Here is a 20,683-nt window from a genome sequence, read left to right on the forward strand (position 1 = left end):
GCTAGCCTCCCAGGCCAGGAGCTCAGGGGCCGGGCAGGAGGGTCCCACAGGCCAGATGTGGCCCGCGGGCCATAGTTTGCCCACCTCTGGCTTTGACGTTTAAGCCACCTGACTTGAAGAGAAGGATTCCCAGTCATGGATCACAAGTAGAAATAGTTGCCTAAATCCAAACTGCAGAGGGGCACCTATTTCCTGAGAGAGACGGGGCATCTCCTGTTAGCTAGTTTTTGTGGATCCCATTGCAAGGTGTCTATCTTTCTCAATTCATTGTATAGGGAACCTAGTCTCCTAACTCAGGCTCTGTGAATTGCACTGTAGTTCCTGTGATTTTTTTTTTTTTAGGTGTCTAAAAGTTAGGCTTTGCAATGCTCAGTGCCGCAGTACTTGATCCCTCTGTGGATCTAGGAATTATGGCATAATGTTTGTTTCTGGCTGGGTATAGCTGTCATAGCCCCACCTCCAAGGTAGTTGCTTGAGTAAAGTTTTTCCATTACAGGTGGGTTAGCAGGAGAAATTGAAGTAGTTGCAAAGGTTGCAAGGAAAAATTCAGAAGTCTCAGAATTCTGGGAGTGATTTAAAGGACAGAATTATTTAGAAAAAAACCACATATAGACAGCTCATTCCTATATCTGCAACTTGTTTACTATATAAGAGTCTGACATGATAGAAGCCTATGATTTAGGAATCAGCCAATTCCATTTGGCATAAAAAAAAAGAAGAGCTTCTTCATATTTGTGTTGTCCCTGCCACCTTTTCCTTTGTGATATTTTGTTTACTAGATGGTAAGTTCTTTTGGGCAGGAGCCTTGCCAAGTCAGATTTTTCAAAAGACCCAAGCAGACTTTTGGAGCTGTATAAACAACAGTAATAAAAAATTGTATTTACAAATGTGAAAAATGCCTTGAAATCTTTGTTTGCTCGTGGCTGCCTTTGTTTGTCCAGCATCCCCATATAAACAAACACCTATTTCCAACAATTTTTGGACCTCTCTAAAAGAGAAAAGTTTATTAAGTGACTATAACAGCTATACCTGCATCGAGGTATCTCTTTAAAGATTCATCAAGAGTAGGAACTGGCAGCGAAGGAAGAGAACTCTGGTACTGGAATGTTCTTTCTTCACAGGATTCAAACACTTGGTTTTCCATGATGTGGATCTGAAGCAAAATAATATTTATCAAGCCTGATTTAGATAGAATGCTTACGTATCCCCACTCCACTTTTATCTATTTTGCTTGGCTCTCTGCCTCTTATATTGTAAAACGTAATTACAGAAATGTAGGGACCTAGAAGAAGTCACCAAGCCCAGCTCCCTTCGGTAAGTCAGGACATATCTAATAGAGAAACCAACCAACACAATGATACAAAGCCAGAAAAGTCTCTTGGTGGCATAACACTCAGAATTGGGGGAGGAATGCCCAAAACAAGATGGGGAATCTATTACTTGGAGGCTGTTTACAGTTCCTCTGGTTACATCTCAGTAACTCAAACACAGAGCCCCGTTGTTCTGCTTTTCAGGAGTATTGAATTGTCCAGTGGGTGCTTCATTAATGAAATATGTAAGCAGTTAAATTTTAGAGGCTAGAAATGTATTTCAGGAAAGATGGAAAGCATCTAGCACTTACCCTTTGTGTTCATAATTCATATTAGTCTGTTTACAGTCAGATATTAATTGTTCATTACTGATTTTTGCAGTTTTACAGTCTAAACACCATCCATAACATTTTATATTTGATTTTTTAAAAAGAAGATATTGTTTTTTAAATGTGCACATAACAAATACCTCTTTGCTATAACCTTTGTACTACTGTAATTCCTTTATTATAGTGTTATGTCACACTTTGGCTTGATCAACACTATCAAATTATGTTTGTATAGTACATTGCTTAGGACTTTCCACACCCGAGTGATGCATTTATACCAACCTAACTCTGGGTGTAGAAAGCACTATGCCAATGGGAGGGCTACACCCACATGGACTTAGCTACCCACTCTGGGAAGGTGGGGTGGATTACCTATGTGGATGGGAGAGGCCCTCCCATGGGCATAAATAATGTCTTCACTGAAGTGCTACAGCCAGGCAGCTGCAGTCTTTTAACTGCAGACAAGCCCTTAGACCAGAGGGGGGAAAAGTACAGCCCATGGGCCACATCCGGCCCGCAGGGCCCACGGGACCATCCTGCGGGGCCCCTGAGCTCCCAGCTGGGGAGACTAGCCCCGGTCCCTCCCACACAGCAACACCAGCACTCTGGCCTGCTGCTCCTGCCCAGCAGTGTGGGCGGTGTGACTGGCTCCAGCGGGGCTGGGAGCTCCTGCTGCTCTGAGCAGCAGGGGGGATTGGATAAGGGACAGGGTGTCCTGGGGGGCAGTCAGGGGGCAGTTGGATAGGCGTGGAAGTCCTGGGGGGGGCCTGTCAGGGGGCAGGGGTGTGGACTGGGGGCAGGGCACTCAGGGGACATGGGGGGTTGGATGGGGTGGGGTCCTGGGGGGGCTTTCAGGGGGTGAGGGTGTGGATAGGGGTCAGGGGGCACTCAGGGGACAAGGAGCAGAGGTTGGGTAGATAGGGGGCAGGGTCCCGGGAGGCAGTGGTCCCGGGAGGGGGCGGTCAAGGGACAAGGAGCGGGGGGAGGATTGGATGGGTTGGGGGGTTCTGAAGGGAGGGGGCAGGGGCCAGGCTTTTTGGGGAGGCACAGCCTTCCCTACCCAGCCCTCCATACAGTTTCGCAACCCCAATGTGGCCCTCGGGCCAAAAAGTTTGCCCACCCCTGCCTTAGACTGTGAAGCGCAGGGGGCTGCGGCCTGCTCCTTGTACTAGTCTGCAAACAGCAGGCACACCTAAGCACGGAACAAACAAGGAATCACACTCAACGGCCGTCAGCCTAGCCTGGCACAGGACGGGGTACGCAGACTGGCAGCGGGGAGGGGACATTAGCATTACTCAGTGTGTTCCTGGGCCTGTGGCGAGCCACACGGAGCTCCCCCGTCCCAGCGGCCCTGGGGTAGTTTAGCGGGGGCAGCTGTGGGCAAGGTGCTGGGAGACCAGGGCACGCTGGGAGAGTGTCTAAGAGCTCTGCCCCAGCGGTTGTTTCGGGCACGGCCCCCCGGCCCCGGCACGCGGCGCTCAAGGGTGAGTACGCGCAGGCCGCTCGCTACGCCCCGGCCCTGGCTTTTCGGCCCCCCAGGCTCCCTCCCCGGGGCCCCTCCCGCGCTGCGGATGGCAGCCGTGCCCGAGGGGGGGGGGGGCGTCTGGCCTTGCTCCCCTGCAGCAGCCACCGGCTCGGGACAGCCCTGCCGGCGGGAACTGCGGACGGGACTCTGGGCGCTGCCCGCTTGGCGCCGCAGGCCCCGGGCAAGGGTCCCTCCCGCCCCAGCGGACCCACGGCCCGAGCTCACCTCGCCCCTGCGCGCCCGCCGCCTGCAGCCCCGGCCGCCGCACAGTGACGCGGAGCGCAGGAGCAGCGAGCGCCGCCGGGGCCTCGCCCTGCTCAGCCTAGGCGGGGTCGGCGGGAGGGCTGTGCACCGCGCCCTGTGCAACGTCCCTGAAACGCCGCCGCCTCTCCCCAAAGCCGCCCTCCCAGGGATTTCCCTACACCCTCCCCCCAGTGGGGTGTTTACCCCGACCCCGCCCAAGTTTTGTGAACTAACATGCAGTCTTGCCAGTTTAGTGATTGGAAATTTGAATTGAAAATGAAACATTAATACACACTTTAAAAGCATATACAGTGTATCATAAAATACGTGCATTTGAAAAAGTATCATAGATTTGAGAAGTATGAACATAGAGGAGTTCCTTGTACAGCTGTTTATGACAATGTCAGTGCATTCACTTCGGTGATGTTGGCCAACCTAATAATTTCAAATTATGATTTGTAAGCAACATCTAATTTAGCTCTCCCTGACAGCTAGTGATGGGCTGGGGGGGAAAGGCTTCAGGACCAGATTGTATTTACATTCACACTTAATCTACCTAGGTATCCAAAACAGAGCTGTGTTGCCCCAGTGATAGATTTTGGCTGGGGTTGGGTTACAAATCACTTGGGGGGGGGCAGTTGTAATGAAATGTTATTCTTAAAGTATGAGTAAAGGGCAGTAGAACTATACTTAGCCTGTACTGATTGAGGGCATCCAGAGAGAAAGGGTGAGGACAGGTGTTTTGCTTGATGGTCTGCCTGAGTCACAAGTACTATTAGACCTGCCCCTCTCTACTGTTTAAAGACAAAAAGAAAAGGAGTACTTGTGGCACCTTAGAGACTAACCAATTTATTTGAGCATAAGCTTTTGTGAGCTACAGCTCACTTCATGGATGCATACTGTGGAAACTGCAGAAGACATTATATACACAGAGACCATGAAACAATACCTCCTCCCACCCCACTCTCTTGCTGGTAATAGCTTATCTAAAGTGATCACTCTCCTTACAATGTGTATGATAATCAAGGGTTCAGAGTAACAGCCGTGTTAGTCTGTATTCGCAAAAAGAACAGGAGGACTTGTGGCACCTTAGAGACTAACCAATTTATTTGAGCATGAGCTTTCGTGAACTACAGCTCACTTCATCGGATGCATCATAATCAAGGTGGGCCATTTCCAGCACAAATCCAGGTTTTCTCACATCCCCCCCCTTCCAAAAACCACACACACAAACTCACTCTCCTGCTGGTAATAGCTTATCCAAAGTGACCACTCTTCTTACAATGTGCATGAAAATCAAGGTGGGCCATTTCCAGCACAAATCCAGGTTTTCTCACCCTCCCACCCCCATACACACACAAACTCACTCTCCTGCTGGTAATAGCTCTTCCAAAGTGACCACTCTCCCAGGGGAGTGAGTTGGTGGCGGGTGAGAAAACATGGATTTGTGCTGCAAATGGCCCACCTTGATTATCATGCACATTGTAGGGAGATTTCAGAGCAACAGCCGTGTTAGTCTGTATTCGCAAAAAGAAAAGGAGTACTTGTGGCACCTTAGAGATTAACCAATTTATTTGAGCATAAGCTTTCGTGAGCTATAATGATGATGATCCGATGAAGTGAGCTGTAGCTCACGAAACCTTATGCTCAGATAAATTGGTTAGTCTCTAAGGTGCCACAAGTACTCCTTTCCTTTTTGCGAATACAGACTAACATGACTGTTACTCTGAAACTTGTAATTGTATCCAGTTTGCAAATTAATTCCAATTCAGCAGTCTCTCGTTGGAGTCTGTTTTTGAAGTTTTTTTGTTGAAGAATATTGTATTCAGAATATTGCAGAGAGCCCCACCAAAGGCCAAAACCCAGCACCCATTTTTCACAAGGGAGTAGACTTTTGAAAGCTGCAGTTTAATTCTTAGGAACAGAAGAATTTCCACCCCAGAATATACCTAAGGTTCAGCTAGTTGGCTTTTTTGTCTCCAACAGTAGCCATTACTGCATGTTATAGAGGAAGGCAAAAAACACAAACAAATTTTTAAAACTCCCACAAATGCATACAATTATGCATTATTATCCTGGGCAGGGATGGGATTTCTTCTTTGTAAATGTGACACAGCCCTTGAAAATGCAGCAGGAGAGCAGCACTGTGAGATGTCTCTTTAACCATCTGTGTATGCTTTCAATGAAAGAAATCACAGAACCCATGACTCCCCATAGCAAACCACTGGTCCACTGGACAGTGTTTCTGTGGAAGAGACGGCCCAGTCTGCACTAGCAGCGAGGTTCCCCCACTGAGAGCTCAGCTAAAATCACTGAGAGCTGATGGAACCTTAAGAGACCAACTCACAGAGGTCACAGTGGCAGGTGGCAGCAGAAGATGACGGCTCAGGGCCGTTGGCAACAGAGCGATGGAGTGAACGGTGGCACAACGAACAACAATGGCCAGAGCAAACAGTGAGCAGCTGGAGGAATGAGCAAGGTGCCTTCTTGCCCCCAACCTGCGAGATGAACTCATGGAAAGCACCTCTGAACTCTGAGTCTCCACTGACAAGGACAACACCGGTGAGTGTTAATGAGGCTGTTAAGAATGTTGCAGACACAACACAGTTCATGTGAACAAACATGGCCGTGGCATCATACTTCCTATTTAAGCAAGAGATACCACACACTACAAACTGGAGGCCAATGTTAAGTGCATTTTCACTTGTTCATCCTGAAGTTGAACACTGGTTCCAAACAATACCAGCAGATGCTCACTATCTTTCTGCAAGAAACTCAACTGACTGTCTAGAAGCATGTCGTGCAACAGTGAAAGACTCAACAGTTGAAAAAGTGAAGAACTCTCTCACCACATTCAAAAAATTTGCGTACATGGCTGATGAATGCACCAATGCAAATGGTCATCAAGTATTAAGTCATTGTGTACTGTTAAGGAAAAGTTAGCATATGTGCATATGTGACTCCATTTTGGTTTGGGGCCCACCATTGTCATCTTGATGTCAGTCGTAGGCCAGTAGATGCATTTCTAGATGTTCAAGTTATAGAAGACAGATTGGCTGCATCTGTGACAACCTACATCTTAGAAGAGTTAAATGCTTGTCAATGGGACCCCAGACAGATGGCTGCTTGTGCATTTGATGGAGCTGTAAACTTCTCTGGAAGACATGGTGGAGCACAAGCTTTGCTCAGAGAAAAGTGTAACCCTAGTCTCTCCTATATACACTGCAGAGGCCATCTACTCCAACTAGCGCTAGTACGAGCTGCAGATTCTTCAAAAGACATTTAAAAAAGCTATACATTCAATGTCTTCATTATATTCTTTTTTCAGCAAGAGTCCAAAATGACTGAATATCTTGGAAAATATAGAAGATAAAGTGGGACTGAAGTTCAAATTAGTTCAACCTGGGAAAACCCTCTGGCTTTCTCATGAGTGATCCTTGGCTGTTGTCTTAAAATTACTCCAGCCATTATTACTGGCTTTGGAAAGTATCTGCCAAGATGGGATGGATCTAAGTAGTGAGCCTGGTGAATTACTTTTGCTTCTACCTTCAGAGAAGTCTATTGCCATTCTCTCTCTTGTAAGTCTACTGTTGAAACCACTTGGGTCATTAAACAGTGCAATCCAGCAGTAAAAAAACCTCAGTTATTGTAAATATTGGTGTGCACACCACCAGCTCTATTGAGCTGGGCATTTCTATTAGGTTAACCAGACCTCCTGGCCTTCGGGAAGGTAGCAGGGGAAAGTGCATAAATTATGCTAAAATTACTAAAAATGACCAGGTTAACCAGACCTGCTGGCCTCCAGGAAGGCAGCAGGGGAAAGCAGGTTAACCAGACCTGCTGGCCGAGGGTAGCAGGGGAAAGCGTATAGATTAAGCTACGATTACTAAACCTAAGTCCTATTGTTCACTGAGGTATCAGGGGCAGCAAGGAGGCCTAAGGGGCAGGCTAAGCTACTCGCTGGAATAAGGAGTAGCAGGTTCAGAGAATCTAGGCTATGTCACTCACTGACCTGTGCCAGGTGTGACAAGGAAATTTGATAAGCTATGATTTCAGAATCTAGGCTGTGTCACTTGCTAAGTAATACCAGGAGTGACAAAGAGATTGAAATATCCGTGTTAAAACGTTTAAAAGAAAAACAGGGTAAGCCAGTACCAGAGGGAGGAATGGAGTCAGAAGGAACTCCAACCTCACCTTTTGTTAAAAAAATTACACCTTTTAAACAAATCCTTCAAAAATTTGGGCACAGTCCTTGGACTAAACAAGCCCTAGCTGATGTCTGCACTATTTCGGACCTAGAGGATAGATTGGCTCAGTATATCCTCATATACAAACCTTCTAGTGCTGCCAAAAGAGATGCAATAGCAATTTGGTTGTTGTGGGAGGCATGTAAGGATTCTTACCTCTGCTTCTCTTCATGTAAAGAGGAAAAGGCACAAATGGAAAAGAGAGCAGACGATTGGAAGGTGCTGGCTACAAATACCCAAAGTCAGCTGAAAATTGTGAAAGAGACACTCCAGGAATGCAAAAAGAGAGAGATTCCTGGCAGACCAAGCAAAAACCTCTGAGAAAATTGAAAGAGAGAATTATGTGCTCCAGGGTATGGTAAAGAAATTAACCTTGAAGCAGGGCAGAGCACCTGCCAATCATAGTCACTGTGAATCACTAATTAAGAGTCTGAGACAAAAATTGGGCTTTGCCTCTAAACAGGTAGTAGCCATTACAGTAGATAAAGGGGGAGAAGGTCCTATGTATGGCACCCCCAGGCATAATTACAAAGAGAAAAGAGAGTGAAAAAGTTAACTCTGCGGAGACTGGAGGGAATTAAGCAGCTAAACTTTGTGAAAATGTTAAAAAGGAAAAGTGTTAGAGAAAGAGCATTCTTGGTTTCTTTGCAGCCATTCTGAAGGAAAAATGGGCCCTTTTCCAAAGGAATGTCTGTAAATTAGCCAGGCAAAAATAAACTATTTGATTAAAATCATTTGACTGGACAATTTAGTCAAATTTGCTAAAAGAACTTAAGAGGGTTCTATTGGAACTTAACTGCCTCAAATGTATAAAGGGAATGTAAGATGTAAAAAACAGAGCAGTGTGGAAGGGATGTTAAGGAAAAGAAAATGTGTATGTATCTATCTGTGTGTGTGTAAATATGTAAAGTTTTAAGGACCAGTTTGTTTTGTTTTTGTTTTAAATAATGCCATTAAAAATCCATTTGACTCTTTAATTCAAAGTTGCAAAACTGACAGACCTTTTTGCTCGACACAGGTAATTAGTGTTGTTTGGCTTTGGGATTTGGCATTTAACCCTTAAAAGGTAACTCAATGCTTTACAAAATTTAAAATGTTTTTAAGTTGTGGCTGCAGCAGGGCAGTCAAAATCAGGAGAATAGAAAAAAAAATTCTGGATTCTTTTTGTTTGTTTTGTTTTTGCAACAAAATAGCAGATGAGAGCTGTAGTAAAAATAAATAAATAAGAAATTGAAAAAGACAGTGCCTCTCTGAAGCAACAGCAGGGGTGAGGTGCACAAAACAAAAAAAGACAGGTTTCAGAGTAGCAGCCATGTTTAGTCTGTATTCGCAAAAAGAAAAGGAAGACTTGTGGCACCTTTAGAGACTCACAAATTTATTTGAGCATAAGCTTTCGTGAGCTACAGCTCACTTCATCGGATGCATTCAGTGGAAACACTGAGTCTTAAAATGGTTCTGAGTAATCAGACTGTCACTTTGATAAAGCTACATGAAAACTCTATAAGCAAAAAAAGAAATATTTACACCTTATGTAAAAATTGATATTGATAATGTTATAGAAGTTAAACTATGGAAGGAATGTGAATTTTCCCGAGAACATGTGCAGGGTATATTGTAGAAGGGGCAAAATAAGTGCAAACATACATGCTACTTAATTAAAATGCTATTAGGGCTCCAAAGGGAGCCATAATAGGTTGGGTTTTCTTTTTCAGATTGCTGTGTGTTTTGGAAGCAGAAGTTAAAAAAGTAATCAAAACTCTGGTGAAAGTTGATTGTGTTCCTTTTAAGATAGAGTCTCTGAGCTGCTGATGACTTTAAATCCAAAAGCAGGAATCATCTGTGAAAATGCAAATTACCTAAATGATAAAGGAAGGAAAGAACTAGCAGCACAAAGGAGCTGCAGATAAAGGACATACCTGGTCAGCAAACAAATTTGTTTAAATAAAAGGCATGGTATAACAAGATAATTTTAATAAATTTAATGATAATAAGTACCCCTGTAACAATGTATAGTGTGTATGATTTTTGGAAAAATCCTTTAAGGTCATATGGTAATGTTGCCGGTGGCAGCCTCGAGTCCCATCTGGGGTGCCAAGAATTGTTACTGGCACAGAGTTCCCGAGGCAAGCAACAGTTGGGTTCGTTGCCCAGTGTGCGTCGTGCCAATGACCACAACGGGGTGCAGAAGCAGAGAGTTTTATCTGAAGCTTCAAATAGGGCGCAGGGAGACTGAGCTGTCTCAAATCCTGCAGACCCGCATGCAGATTGCAGTATACATTTATACCTTTGCCTACTTCACTACACAAGCTTATACAACCAATTACCTGTTGCCCCGTACAATACCGTTTTGTCTTGTCTTGTTGCTAGCACTGTTATGTGTTTAAAAAAATAATAAAAAAAAATACTGCAGACCTGCAGGTAATTAAAAATAAATTAAGCTCTCTGCCCCAGCTACAGGACAGCCTGATACAAAAACAAGTACATGCCAATGAAGAGTTGGTCCAAATTGAGTTGGTAACCTAAAAGCCCGATGGAATCTTTGGCAATGACTTAATACTACCACATGGCTTATGCATAAGAAAAAATTTAGAAATAGGAAACTACACAGCCATAGCTATGGGATGCACTGAAATGCAGATACTTGCCCTAGCTACTTTGGAACATGAAATGTTCTGCGTCATGTTGGGAAATATTAAGGGTTTGATGCATTTGTTAAAACATTGTTTGACACTTATCAATATGAATGGATGCAATACGTTTCCAGTATTGTAAAACCAGACTTGTTAATGGGAGAAATTGTTGTCAAAATTGCACACCAACAGTCCCTGGAGGCAAAGGTATTGAAGGTTAGCCCACTCCCCATATTACACATAGGATCCTTCTGGCTACCCTGGACCTCGAGCCAGTGGACTGGGGAGGGAGGGATGCTATTGGACACTAGAGGTTGTACTGAATGGACTCCTCAAAAGTGGGTGTGCCTCACCTTGCCTGTTGCCCCAGAACCTTGTAGTAAAGATACATCACTAGGATCATGTATGTGGGATGAATTGGAATCACAAACTCAAATTGCCTCACAGTACCTTCTCTTGAATAGGCTACATAGAAAGTGACATTGACGATTATAAGTCTTAGTGTCAAAAGGGGGATTATGTTGGATCATATTAAAGAAGTTCTGTATTAAAATCACAAATGAGTTTGATTCCCCATAGTTTAAATTCCAGGTTATTACTAATTAAGAGGTCTCTTGGTTTTGGTAGTGTTTCTCTCCCTCTCTCTGTGAAACTTGCAAGCTGCTAATTGTGTTAGTACATTCTAAGGCAAAAAGAAAAGGAGTACTTGTGGCACCTTAGAGACTAACCAATTTATTGGTTAGTCTCTAATACAGACTACAGACGGCTGTTACTCTGAAACCATTCTAAGACAGAGTCTATTCTCAAAGCAATTCTTTGTAACAACAACTACTCACACAGAGAGAGACTCAAAGCAATACTCTGTAACAACAGAAACAGCACCCAGAGACTCCCCACCCTTTTGTTGTATTCATCTCGCTTTGTTAAAAATTGTGATTAAAATAGAGATAGAGGATGTATGTGGATGGATGCTTGGTGTGGATAACTGAATGATCAGGGAGGTGCCAGCCTAAGAATCCAGTGTCCATTGGCTGAAGAAGGCATCAAGTGGAAATAACCAGAGGACCCCCAGAGGGCAGACTGGAATCCACCCAACAACCTCAAGGATGGGAGAACCAAAGAACAAGATAACATCTGGCAGCACGGAGCCGTCAGGAATGTGCTATCTGCTGATTGATTCAGCAACAGCATGATGAAGCAATTCCCATAGACTGGCATAGGAATAAATTCCTATAAAAATGGACTCAAGAAAGTGAGAATTTTGGGGTCTGATTCTGCAAACCAACTTTCAGGAGTATCAGATGAGCATCTGACAAGGTCCTGCTCCCTTCTCATATCCAGGCCACCTGGCCAGTGGCTTGGCATGAGCAACTCTAAGGCTGGTAACTATGATAACAACCTTGCAGAATCTGTGTGTGTGTGTGTGTGTGTGTGTGTGTATGAATGAATGCGTGAATAAATATGAGATTGAATGGAATTTTATAGCTATAACTAACTGCTTACTATGATTCTTTCTGTATTCACAATAAACGTGGCATTTTGCCTTTTCCCCTTTAATAAGATCCTGCTGGTTTTTATTTTACTGGTATAACATCCAGGCATCTGCTACAACAGTAGTAGATCTTGTCCAGCAATGGAAGCTACATTTGGATCAATCAGAGAGCTATCCATTGAAAAAGTACTGGAAGAAGCACACTTCAGTCCAGAAGTTGACTAATGAAGGCATTTATATTGAATCCTTAAGTGAAGAGGACAAGAAGTGTTTGTTAAAACAACTGAAAATGTACACAGACTAGATTCTTAAAAATCTACAACAGCAACTTCTAGATTCTACTCAACCTCTAAGTAGCTTTTACAGATCCCTGTCCTATAGAACACCGATAGTTGAGTGGAGTGAGGCACTACCAGCAATGGTAGTGAATTTGAACACAGAGTGGAATATCCTATAATGAATGAATGAAGATTTGACTTCAACTTCTTTTTTATCATCACTAGTGGCTTGACCTGATCTTTATGGTATGTTTCCTGGGATGAAAGAAGTAGGAATTCATCTCTTGCTACTCCCAGTCACAACAGCTAAAGTTGAGTGTTCTTTTTCATCATTAAATAGAATTTTGTGTTTTGAAAGAAGTCACCTTCTGCCTGATCATGTGAATGAACTAATGAGCATATCAATTGAAGGAATGGAAGTACTGGACACACGAGAAGCCACCAAAGATGAATGCATTGCATTCAAGAAGTTCATTAACAGAGTTGTGCAAAATTATAACAAGAAACCAAGAAGGATGTAGAAGTAGTGCTTCATAGAAGGCTTGAGTAGCCAACCTTAATCTGTGTGATGATTTTAAAATCTAATAAAATGGTCATGAAACATTTTTCAGTTTTTACTATGATGCCATACAGCCCACCTTCACCCTCACGGTCTCACCCCCATCGGCCCTGACCCCCATCTCCCCCACGCACACACCCTGGCCCTGCTCACCCCACTGGGACACCCCCCCCCCCACACACACACACACATACCCCAGCCCCGCTCACCTATGGGAGACACCACCCCACACACATGCCCCAGCCTCACTCACCCCCGGGGACACCCCACCCCCCCGCCCGCACACACACACGCCCCGGCCTCGCTCACTTTACAGTGTTACCAGTTTTGCCCATTACTTTGGGGTACGCTTATTTATTAGGGTTCTGGGGGAGAGTACTGTAATTCTATCAATGTACTGCTTGTGTCACTTCTGTTCTTATATGGAGCTCTACTTCTCCCTTCTGCAAGTTCCCTCCCAATGGAGCTATCCTGCAGGCCCTAGGTTCCCCAGGGCTGGGTTCTTCCAGTCCCAGAATCAGACAAACACATACATTAACAGAGCACATCTGAGAGGACCAGGCTAATCAGCATTCCCACGCTGACCCCTTATATGTCCCTGGGCTCAATAGGCTGGGTCAAGCAGCATTTCCCAGCTGTCACATCATAGGCCCCTGGATTCAGCAGGCTGGGTCGAACAGCCCCTTCAAGCTGTCACCCTCATATGCCATGGGCACCACACCGGAATAGAGTACACCTGAGCAGGCTGGATTGAGCAGCACTTTTAATTTGCTACCCTTATATGCTCCTGGACACAACAGGCTGGGTCGAGCAGCAGTTCCAAGCTGCCACCCTCCTATGCCCCAGGTTCAGCACGTCCCAGTCCCCACTTTCACGTTACAATTGTTCTAGTAGTAACCCACTTGATGAGCAAACCCCACAGGATTTTTGGGCACTGTAGGGATCTTTAGCTTAGGTCTGAGGAGCACTGCTGCAGAGAGAGAGAGAGAGAGAGAAGCAACCAGCTTAACTATGAAAGTTATTTATTGCCCAGTAATAACCATACAAGGGGAGCCAAACAAATAAAACAGTTATAATAAATCTAACTTAACTTTGATTATAAAAGTCAGGTTTAGAGAACTATAATTGATCACGCAAGTCAGGGTCAGAAGGCGAAACCTAGAGAGAGAGAGAGAATTAGTTTCTCACCACTCCATGAAGCTTGAATTGATCGGGGTTCCCAGGTGCTGGTGGTAGCAGAGGGACAGGCAGAGCCCTCAGCACGATCAGTCAGGAGAAGATGAAGTCCCAGTGCAACTGATGCAGATTTTGGATTCAGGCATCAGAGCACTTACTTGAGCATAGGTAGGGGTTTTTGTAGGGAAAGAACAATGGTTCAAGGGAGAACACTAGATTTTTTGTGAGTAAACTGATGGCTCAAGGGAGTATACCAAAGTTGTTTTGTTCAGGCTAGACAATAGGAATTGATCATTCCCGGCTCTGGGTGGTATTCCTTCCAGGGAGCTGACAGTGCAATCAGGCAGCTTGGTATTTTGGATACCAATAAAGGATTATTTACTAGAATTGGTCTGATAACTACTGAGCTGGGTGTGTGCAGGTGTGGGTTCATTAACATCTGGAGCAGAGATCCCCATCATGCAGTGCTTTCCTGCTTTTGTGGTCCTAGAGTTCAGTGCGGTTCTTGCCTTGGAATCTCTCTTCTCCATTCTGTATGCTAATGGAGATGCCTCCCTGTCCCATCTTCGATGCAAATGAGGCTAAGGGAGTTTCCTTAATTCTGTCACCCTTGTCCTGAGGGGTTTAGGTATGTCTTCTACCACCTTTTCATTACTTTTCGTAAGTCTTTCTTCTGATCGGCTTTGGTTCAAGCAGAGGCTGGGGGCGGGAAAGGTCTTTTGTGAGTCAGACAGTCTGGGTACTGCGCTCTGGTTCCCCAAGAACACAGAGCTGATAGGTAACAAGTCCCCCTGTTGATGGGGTGCTTGTGCTGAGTGAATATCCCCATCACGTCCTTAGTCGTGGTACTAGGTCTGATCTTCAATCCATTGCAGCCGCCGCATTAGTTGTTGGATCCAGCAAACCAGTAGAACCAGACCAATTGCTAGTATAATTTGGAAACCGATGATCACCACAATGGGGTGAAGAATGATATTCAAAAAACCTGTTGCACTGGGGCTCCACCCAAGCAAAGTCTCCCACCAGGAGTGATGGCCTGTGTTTTTAACTGGAGCTTCTAGCCTAGAGATCTGCTGGTTGTGGTGTTGAATCTCAAGTTTGCTATTCTCACGCAGTTTGGAGTTTCTGCAGCTCAGTTTGTAAGGAGGGTTGAATTAATAGTCCCTTAATGGCAGTGAGACCCATGCCCAGTGAAATGTGGGAAAACCTCCTTGTAGAACTCAGGACAGTCTTTCAAATGTTGTATAGTCCATATAGGCACAGTAAACTTAATATCACAACTAACAATAATGGTTACATTACAGAAACAGTGATTAACATAAGGCACCATGGGTTGAATCTAATGTCCATTAATTAATACAATATTTACATCTCTTTCTTACATACACACACACACATACACACACTCATGCTCTAACAACAGGGCCATCCCTAGCTATTCTGGGGCCCTAAGCAGCTCCCCCAGCGCGGCGGGGAGGTAGGCCTCTGCAGGGGGTGGGTGGGGACCGCCACCCAGCACTCACCAACAGCACAGCTGGGGCCAGGTCGCTGCACTTCCCACCACTGGTAAGTGCAGGCCTGGCCCTGTTGCAGTCCTCAAGGGAGTGGAGGCAGGGTGGGGGCCGAGCACGGGCGGAGGCTTTGGGGAAGGGGTGGAGTGGGGCGGGACTAGGGCGGAGCAGAGGCAGGAAGAGGCAGAGCAGGGGGGGCATGGGGAAGAGGAGGAGCAGGGACTGGAGCAGCATGCAGTTGTGCAGGGCATCAGGAAATATGGTGCCCCAAATTTCCTGGTGACCTACATAGCTGCATACTTTGCATATGGGTAGGGATGGCCCTGTCTACCAACATAGACAATAACAGACCCCTCTTCCTGAATAGCATTGAAGGAACAGTGAGACTTATTCCCAGGTTGTGGGAAGAAGCATTCATCATGTTCCTCCAATGCTTGGTCTTCACAGATATAGCCCAAATCTTCTTTTCTCCTACACCCTTTTACATTTACTGTGTTCCACACATTATCTTTCTGCCAGGCCCAACTGTTAGGATCTCTGGAGTATTTTACTGAGTTACCATTAATCTGTAATCCCAGTTGGACTACTGGGTGGATTACTCTAATTTCTTTGCCTGCCACAGTTATTAGGAATAACTGCAAGCTTTACTGGTGGTGATTGTACGAAGCGTTAACTAGTCTCCACAAGGGTCGGAGGACTAATTCTTCCTCTGTTACATGGAGTCGAATCAAGTTGATTGCCTGCATAGGAATTTGTCCTGTGATGGCTTTCCAAGTCATTACCATGATTACATTCTGGGTGAGAGCCTGAGCTTGCTCAGATGCTGAGGTCAATGAGACGTTATTCTGGAAGGCCTGTATACCAGACATCATTAACTCTTCATCTTTTTCTATGAGTCTTTCCCACCCAGGAAATACCTTACTTATTAACTGCTGTTCCTCACTTAGCTGTTTAAAGATGCTGTTAACGGCGCCAAGCCGTTCCTTCTTGCTAGCCAAGAAGAGTGATTGGCAGGATGGAGAAGACAGTTATACTATTCCTTGTGGGTCAGGTGGTTTACCATTCCACTCTTCGAGCTGTGAGGAATGAAACCATTTCTGCCAAGGTTTCCCATTTTTCCATTCAGGATTTCTAACTGATAAACACTGGTGTGTCAAAGAGTGCTCCTCTGCTGAAAACCTTCTGTACATTATTGGTTGGCCTAATTCCCATATTAAAGGAGGTTTTACCCAGTCTAGTTTTTTGTCCATGTTTTGCTGTACTATGCCTAGCTGTGCTGCCACTTGTTTGGGTAAAGCAGCTATCGTCTCTAATAAATTTGTACCTGTGCATCTGTCACCACCTTCCCTTCCCAGGCACTAGGCAGTTCCATTCCCAACCACCAACTTTCAGGCATTTGCCTTCCAATCATAATTCAATGGGAGTGTACCCATTTATTGCCTTAGGGTCTCTTAGAGCCATTAAGATGATTGGTAGTTTTTCATCCCAATCCCGCCCTAAGCTCTTTACTTGTTTTTTCAAAGCTTCCTTTAGTGTCTGATTGGTTCGTTCAACTTGTTCAGAGGACTCAGGATTTTCCAGCTATGTGGAAATGTTGTTTAATGTCTAAAGACTTACATAGCTCTTGCATAATATCTCCCACAAAATGGGATCCCAAATCTGAATCAATTACTCTGGGAATTCCCATTCTTGAGAAAACTATGTTAAAGGGCTGCTTAGCAGTGACCGAAGCAGTGTTGGTTTTAGTAGGGATGTCTTCCACCCATTTGGAGAAGGGATCTACTATTACCAGGCAGTATTTATTCCTTCTACTGGTGGTGGGTAAAGGGCCTATGTAATCTATCTGAATCTGGGACCAGGGACCCTCTAAGCTTTGGTGCCTCAATGCATTTTTTTTTTAACCTGGAGATCAGCATTAACCATGGTGCACTGCAGACCACTGATCTATATCCGCTTTCATGCCTGGCCACCACTCTGTCTCTTTAACTCTATTTAAAGTATCCTGTTTTCCTCTATGCTCTTGCTCATGCACAAACTGAATCAGGTCCCCCCCGTACCTGACTGGGGACTATCCAGTGCCTTTAACCACCTGCATCCATTGTCCACCAAACATCTCCAACTTGCTCAATTCTGAATTTTCCTGTGGGATCTTTCCCTGTCTTGGTTAAGGACCAGATTTCTGTATCCCCGTCTTGAAAGGTACTTAAGTCCAAGGTATCTATTCCTTTGCCTAAAGTTTTTCCCCGGGTAGTTATTGCCTCTATTTGTTCTACCTGGTCTGTGTCTCTAGTTTCAGAGTGGTAGCCGTGTTAGTCTGTATCAGAAAAAACAATGAGGAGTCCTTGTGGCACCTTAGAGACTAACACATTTATTTGGGCACAAGCTTTCGTGGGCTAGAACCCACTTCATCAGATGCATGGAGTGGAAAATACAGTAGGCAGGTATATATACATAGTACATGAACAGATGGGAGTTGCCTTGCCAAGTGGGGTGTCAGTCTAATGAGACAATTCAATTAACAGTAGAATATCAAGGGAGGAAAAATCACTTTCGTAGTGGTAATGAGGGTGGCCCATTTCAAACAGTTAACAGGAAGGTGTGAGTAACAGCAGGGGGAAATTAGTATGGGGGAAATTAGTTTTTGTAATGTAGTGTCTCTAGTGTGGTTACTAATAGCAGCAGCTTTGGCTAAGGCATCAGCTCTGTTGTTCCAGTGTGCTTCTTCTGAGTGATTTTTCTGATGCCCCTTTTGTGTGAGTCACCCAGGTATCCCCAGTTCTTTCCTTGATAACCTGTTTATCAGTGGGTCTCCCTCCGGAGATCCACCAAGGACTTAGAATGTTTACTAAAGCTCCAGTGTCCACTACCAATTGGGCTAATATCCCTGGGTTCCCCACTGTAGCCCTCACAGTGGGGAGCCCATACGTTGCACTGAAGTCTTGCGAGCAGCTGGGGAAGCCCACAGGGAACCAGGCACCCCTACTGATTGGCTGACTCCCCTGAGTGCCTCCACTCAGAAGAGGGGGCAGGGATCTGGTTTTGACTGGAAGTGGGCATGGGGGACACACTCCGTACTGGAGCAGTGGGCCGAGGGGGGGGCTCCCTGCATTAACTTTGTTCTCCACATGACCTGAGACAAAGCATTAATCAGTATGCTGAGGGGCTGGCAATCATATTTTCCCATATCCTCCCCAAAGTTCACCAGCTCCTCCCAAATTATGTTCCTAAAGGTCTCCTTAGGTTGGCGCTGCCCAGGTTTTGGGAGGTAGGAGGATTATAATTGGGAGGGCGACTGGCAGAGTGAGGACCATTATTCTCAAATGTGATAGCCTGTACTGGCTCTGAGGTAATCTTTTTGCTGATTTGTCTTTTTAAGATACCAGTCTCTTTCAGCAAATCCCCTGCCTGTTTGATTTTTGCCACTAGTTCATTCCAGGTTAGGTGTTCTATATCCACAGCCCCCATGGTCATTTTTGTCTGAGAATTTAGTCCTACATAAGTGCTCTGTATTAATTCAGGCCCCTGATAATGGGAAGTCATAATCCCATTCTCTTCTGTTGGGGCAATGAATCAGAGAGAGCTGCCAGCATCTTTTTTCGAATTAGGTAAGCTTCGGGGGTCTCTCCTGGTTTCTGCTTTTCCATTATATACAGTTTCTTGAGGGAAGAAGCAGGCAGTAATATTTTGAGAGCACTTATCATCCATTTCCAGAGTCCAGTGGCAGTCAACTCCCAAGAACCTATGCTTATGTCCAGAGCATCTGCATCACAAGGAGAGGCATATAACTGAGCCAATTGGGTTAAGTCCATGCCGTCAGCAGAGGGGTATATTTGCCAAATGCGAGCCAGCCATGCCACGGCAGTGACACGGTTCGGTGGCCCCAGTCTCTCGGCAATAACCTTGGCCTGACTAGGAGACCATGTTACTATGTCTGTGACCAGCTTCATCATGGGAAGATCGGCTCCTGCAACTATGGGTTTAACCTCCATTGTGGAAACGGGTGACATTATGCATGTGTGGCCAACTGGGATTGAACGGGTTTGGAGTCAGCATCAGGGGCTATCTCTATTTTCCCAGGGACTGCCAAATCGCAATCTTCTCTCAACCTTACAGCCGCTACCACCCCCTTATGGATGCTAAATTGGGCACGCAATTTCTGATAGTTTGCTGCTGCCTTATTCTCATCTACAAGGAAGCGAGTTGCTGCTCTTGCTTTTTCTAATGAAATTTTTGTGTATGTTGATTCTTTCCTATACTGTTCTGCATCCCTGCTGGCCTTGTCTCTCTCCTTTTGCATATTTCTAAGTACAGCTCCAATTCCTGCCTTCCTTTTACCATTTCAGACATGTCCAAACATGCATAAAATAATGTCCATGCATCCTTTGCGCTACCCCATGGCTTAAAGGTTGTGGAATATTGTTCAAATCTCAGACTCGCTTCAATCAGGGGATTTTCCCCTTAAAGCACCCACTTTCCCAGGGGCATTTCCCCTTCTTCATTACCCAGGTCTCTAACCTGTTGGTTTTCTCCCATCTCAAGCGAGCAGCCAAGGTTTTTTTCCAGCCATCTCTAATTCCCTTATCTCACTAATGAGCCAAAAGCCTTTTTCACACACAGTATTGCTCTAAAATCTTTACTTTTAAGGCATAACTCTAAACTCCTTATTGCACGGTCCTACAGTTATTCTAAGCATGATTCTTAACTTAGAAGTTACAGGACATTACCAAATATTCTATGAGAGAAAGACCTCGCTAAAGGAGTTTAGTCTGAAAAAGGAAGAGACAGTTTTCTCAGGTCTGTGCCTTAGTTTTCCCATTCTGCAGCAACTACTCAACAAGTACCACATGATGAGGGTCACGCGCTGTCCACATTCTCCACCAATTTGTTACCAGATTTGCCCATTACTTTGGGGTATGCTCATTTATTAGGGTTACTCTTCGGGGGTGGGGGCTGTAATTCTATCAATGTACTGCTTGTGTCACTTGTGTTCTCATATGGAGCTCTACTCCCTTCTGCAAGTTCCCTCCCAATGGAGCTATCCTTCAGGACCTAGGTTTCCCAGGGCTGGGTTCTTCCAGCGTCAGAATCAGACGAATACTCACACTGCGCCCTGGTTCCCCAAGAACACATAGCTGACAGGTAACAACAGGGACACACACACACTCTGCACAAACTCCCCAGCCCTACTCACCCCATGGGCCCCCCCCCCGCCACACACACGCCCCAGCCTCACTCACCCCATGGGGAGCCCCCCCTACACACATGCCCAGGCCTCGCTCACCCTACTGGGGCCCCACCTGCACACAAGCCCCAGCCCCATTCACCCCACGGGCACTGACTTCTACTGGCGCTGGTGGGTGCTCGACCCCTCTCTGACCCCAAC

At 45.4% G+C, this 20,683-nt stretch overlaps 1 protein-coding gene across 2 annotated transcripts in view; it reads right to left on the reverse strand.

Moving 5' to 3' along the window:
• CROT (carnitine O-octanoyltransferase) overlaps positions 1 to 3,524 on the reverse strand; it is a 35,510-nt gene extending 31,986 nt beyond the window's left edge. The window contains exons 1-2 of one of the 2 annotated variants that reach the window (XR_012157567.1): positions 3,390 to 3,524; positions 1,030 to 1,153 (exon numbers count right to left, since the gene is read on the reverse strand). Coding sequence is in view for 1 of the 2 variants with exons in the window: in XM_073334087.2 (XP_073190188.1) it covers positions 1,030 to 1,144 (115 nt within the window). In the remaining variant the exon portion in view is untranslated. The remainder of the gene's footprint in view (positions 1 to 1,029; positions 1,154 to 3,389) is intronic. The other variant, XM_073334087.2, reaches the window with a different exon arrangement.
• Positions 3,525 to 20,683: the final 17,159 nt, after the last annotated feature.

This window comes from Lepidochelys kempii, chromosome 2 (assembly GCF_965140285.1).
Source record: "Lepidochelys kempii isolate rLepKem1 chromosome 2, rLepKem1.hap1, whole genome shotgun sequence".
In the NCBI taxonomy this organism is placed as follows: domain Eukaryota; kingdom Metazoa; phylum Chordata; order Testudines; family Cheloniidae; genus Lepidochelys; species Lepidochelys kempii.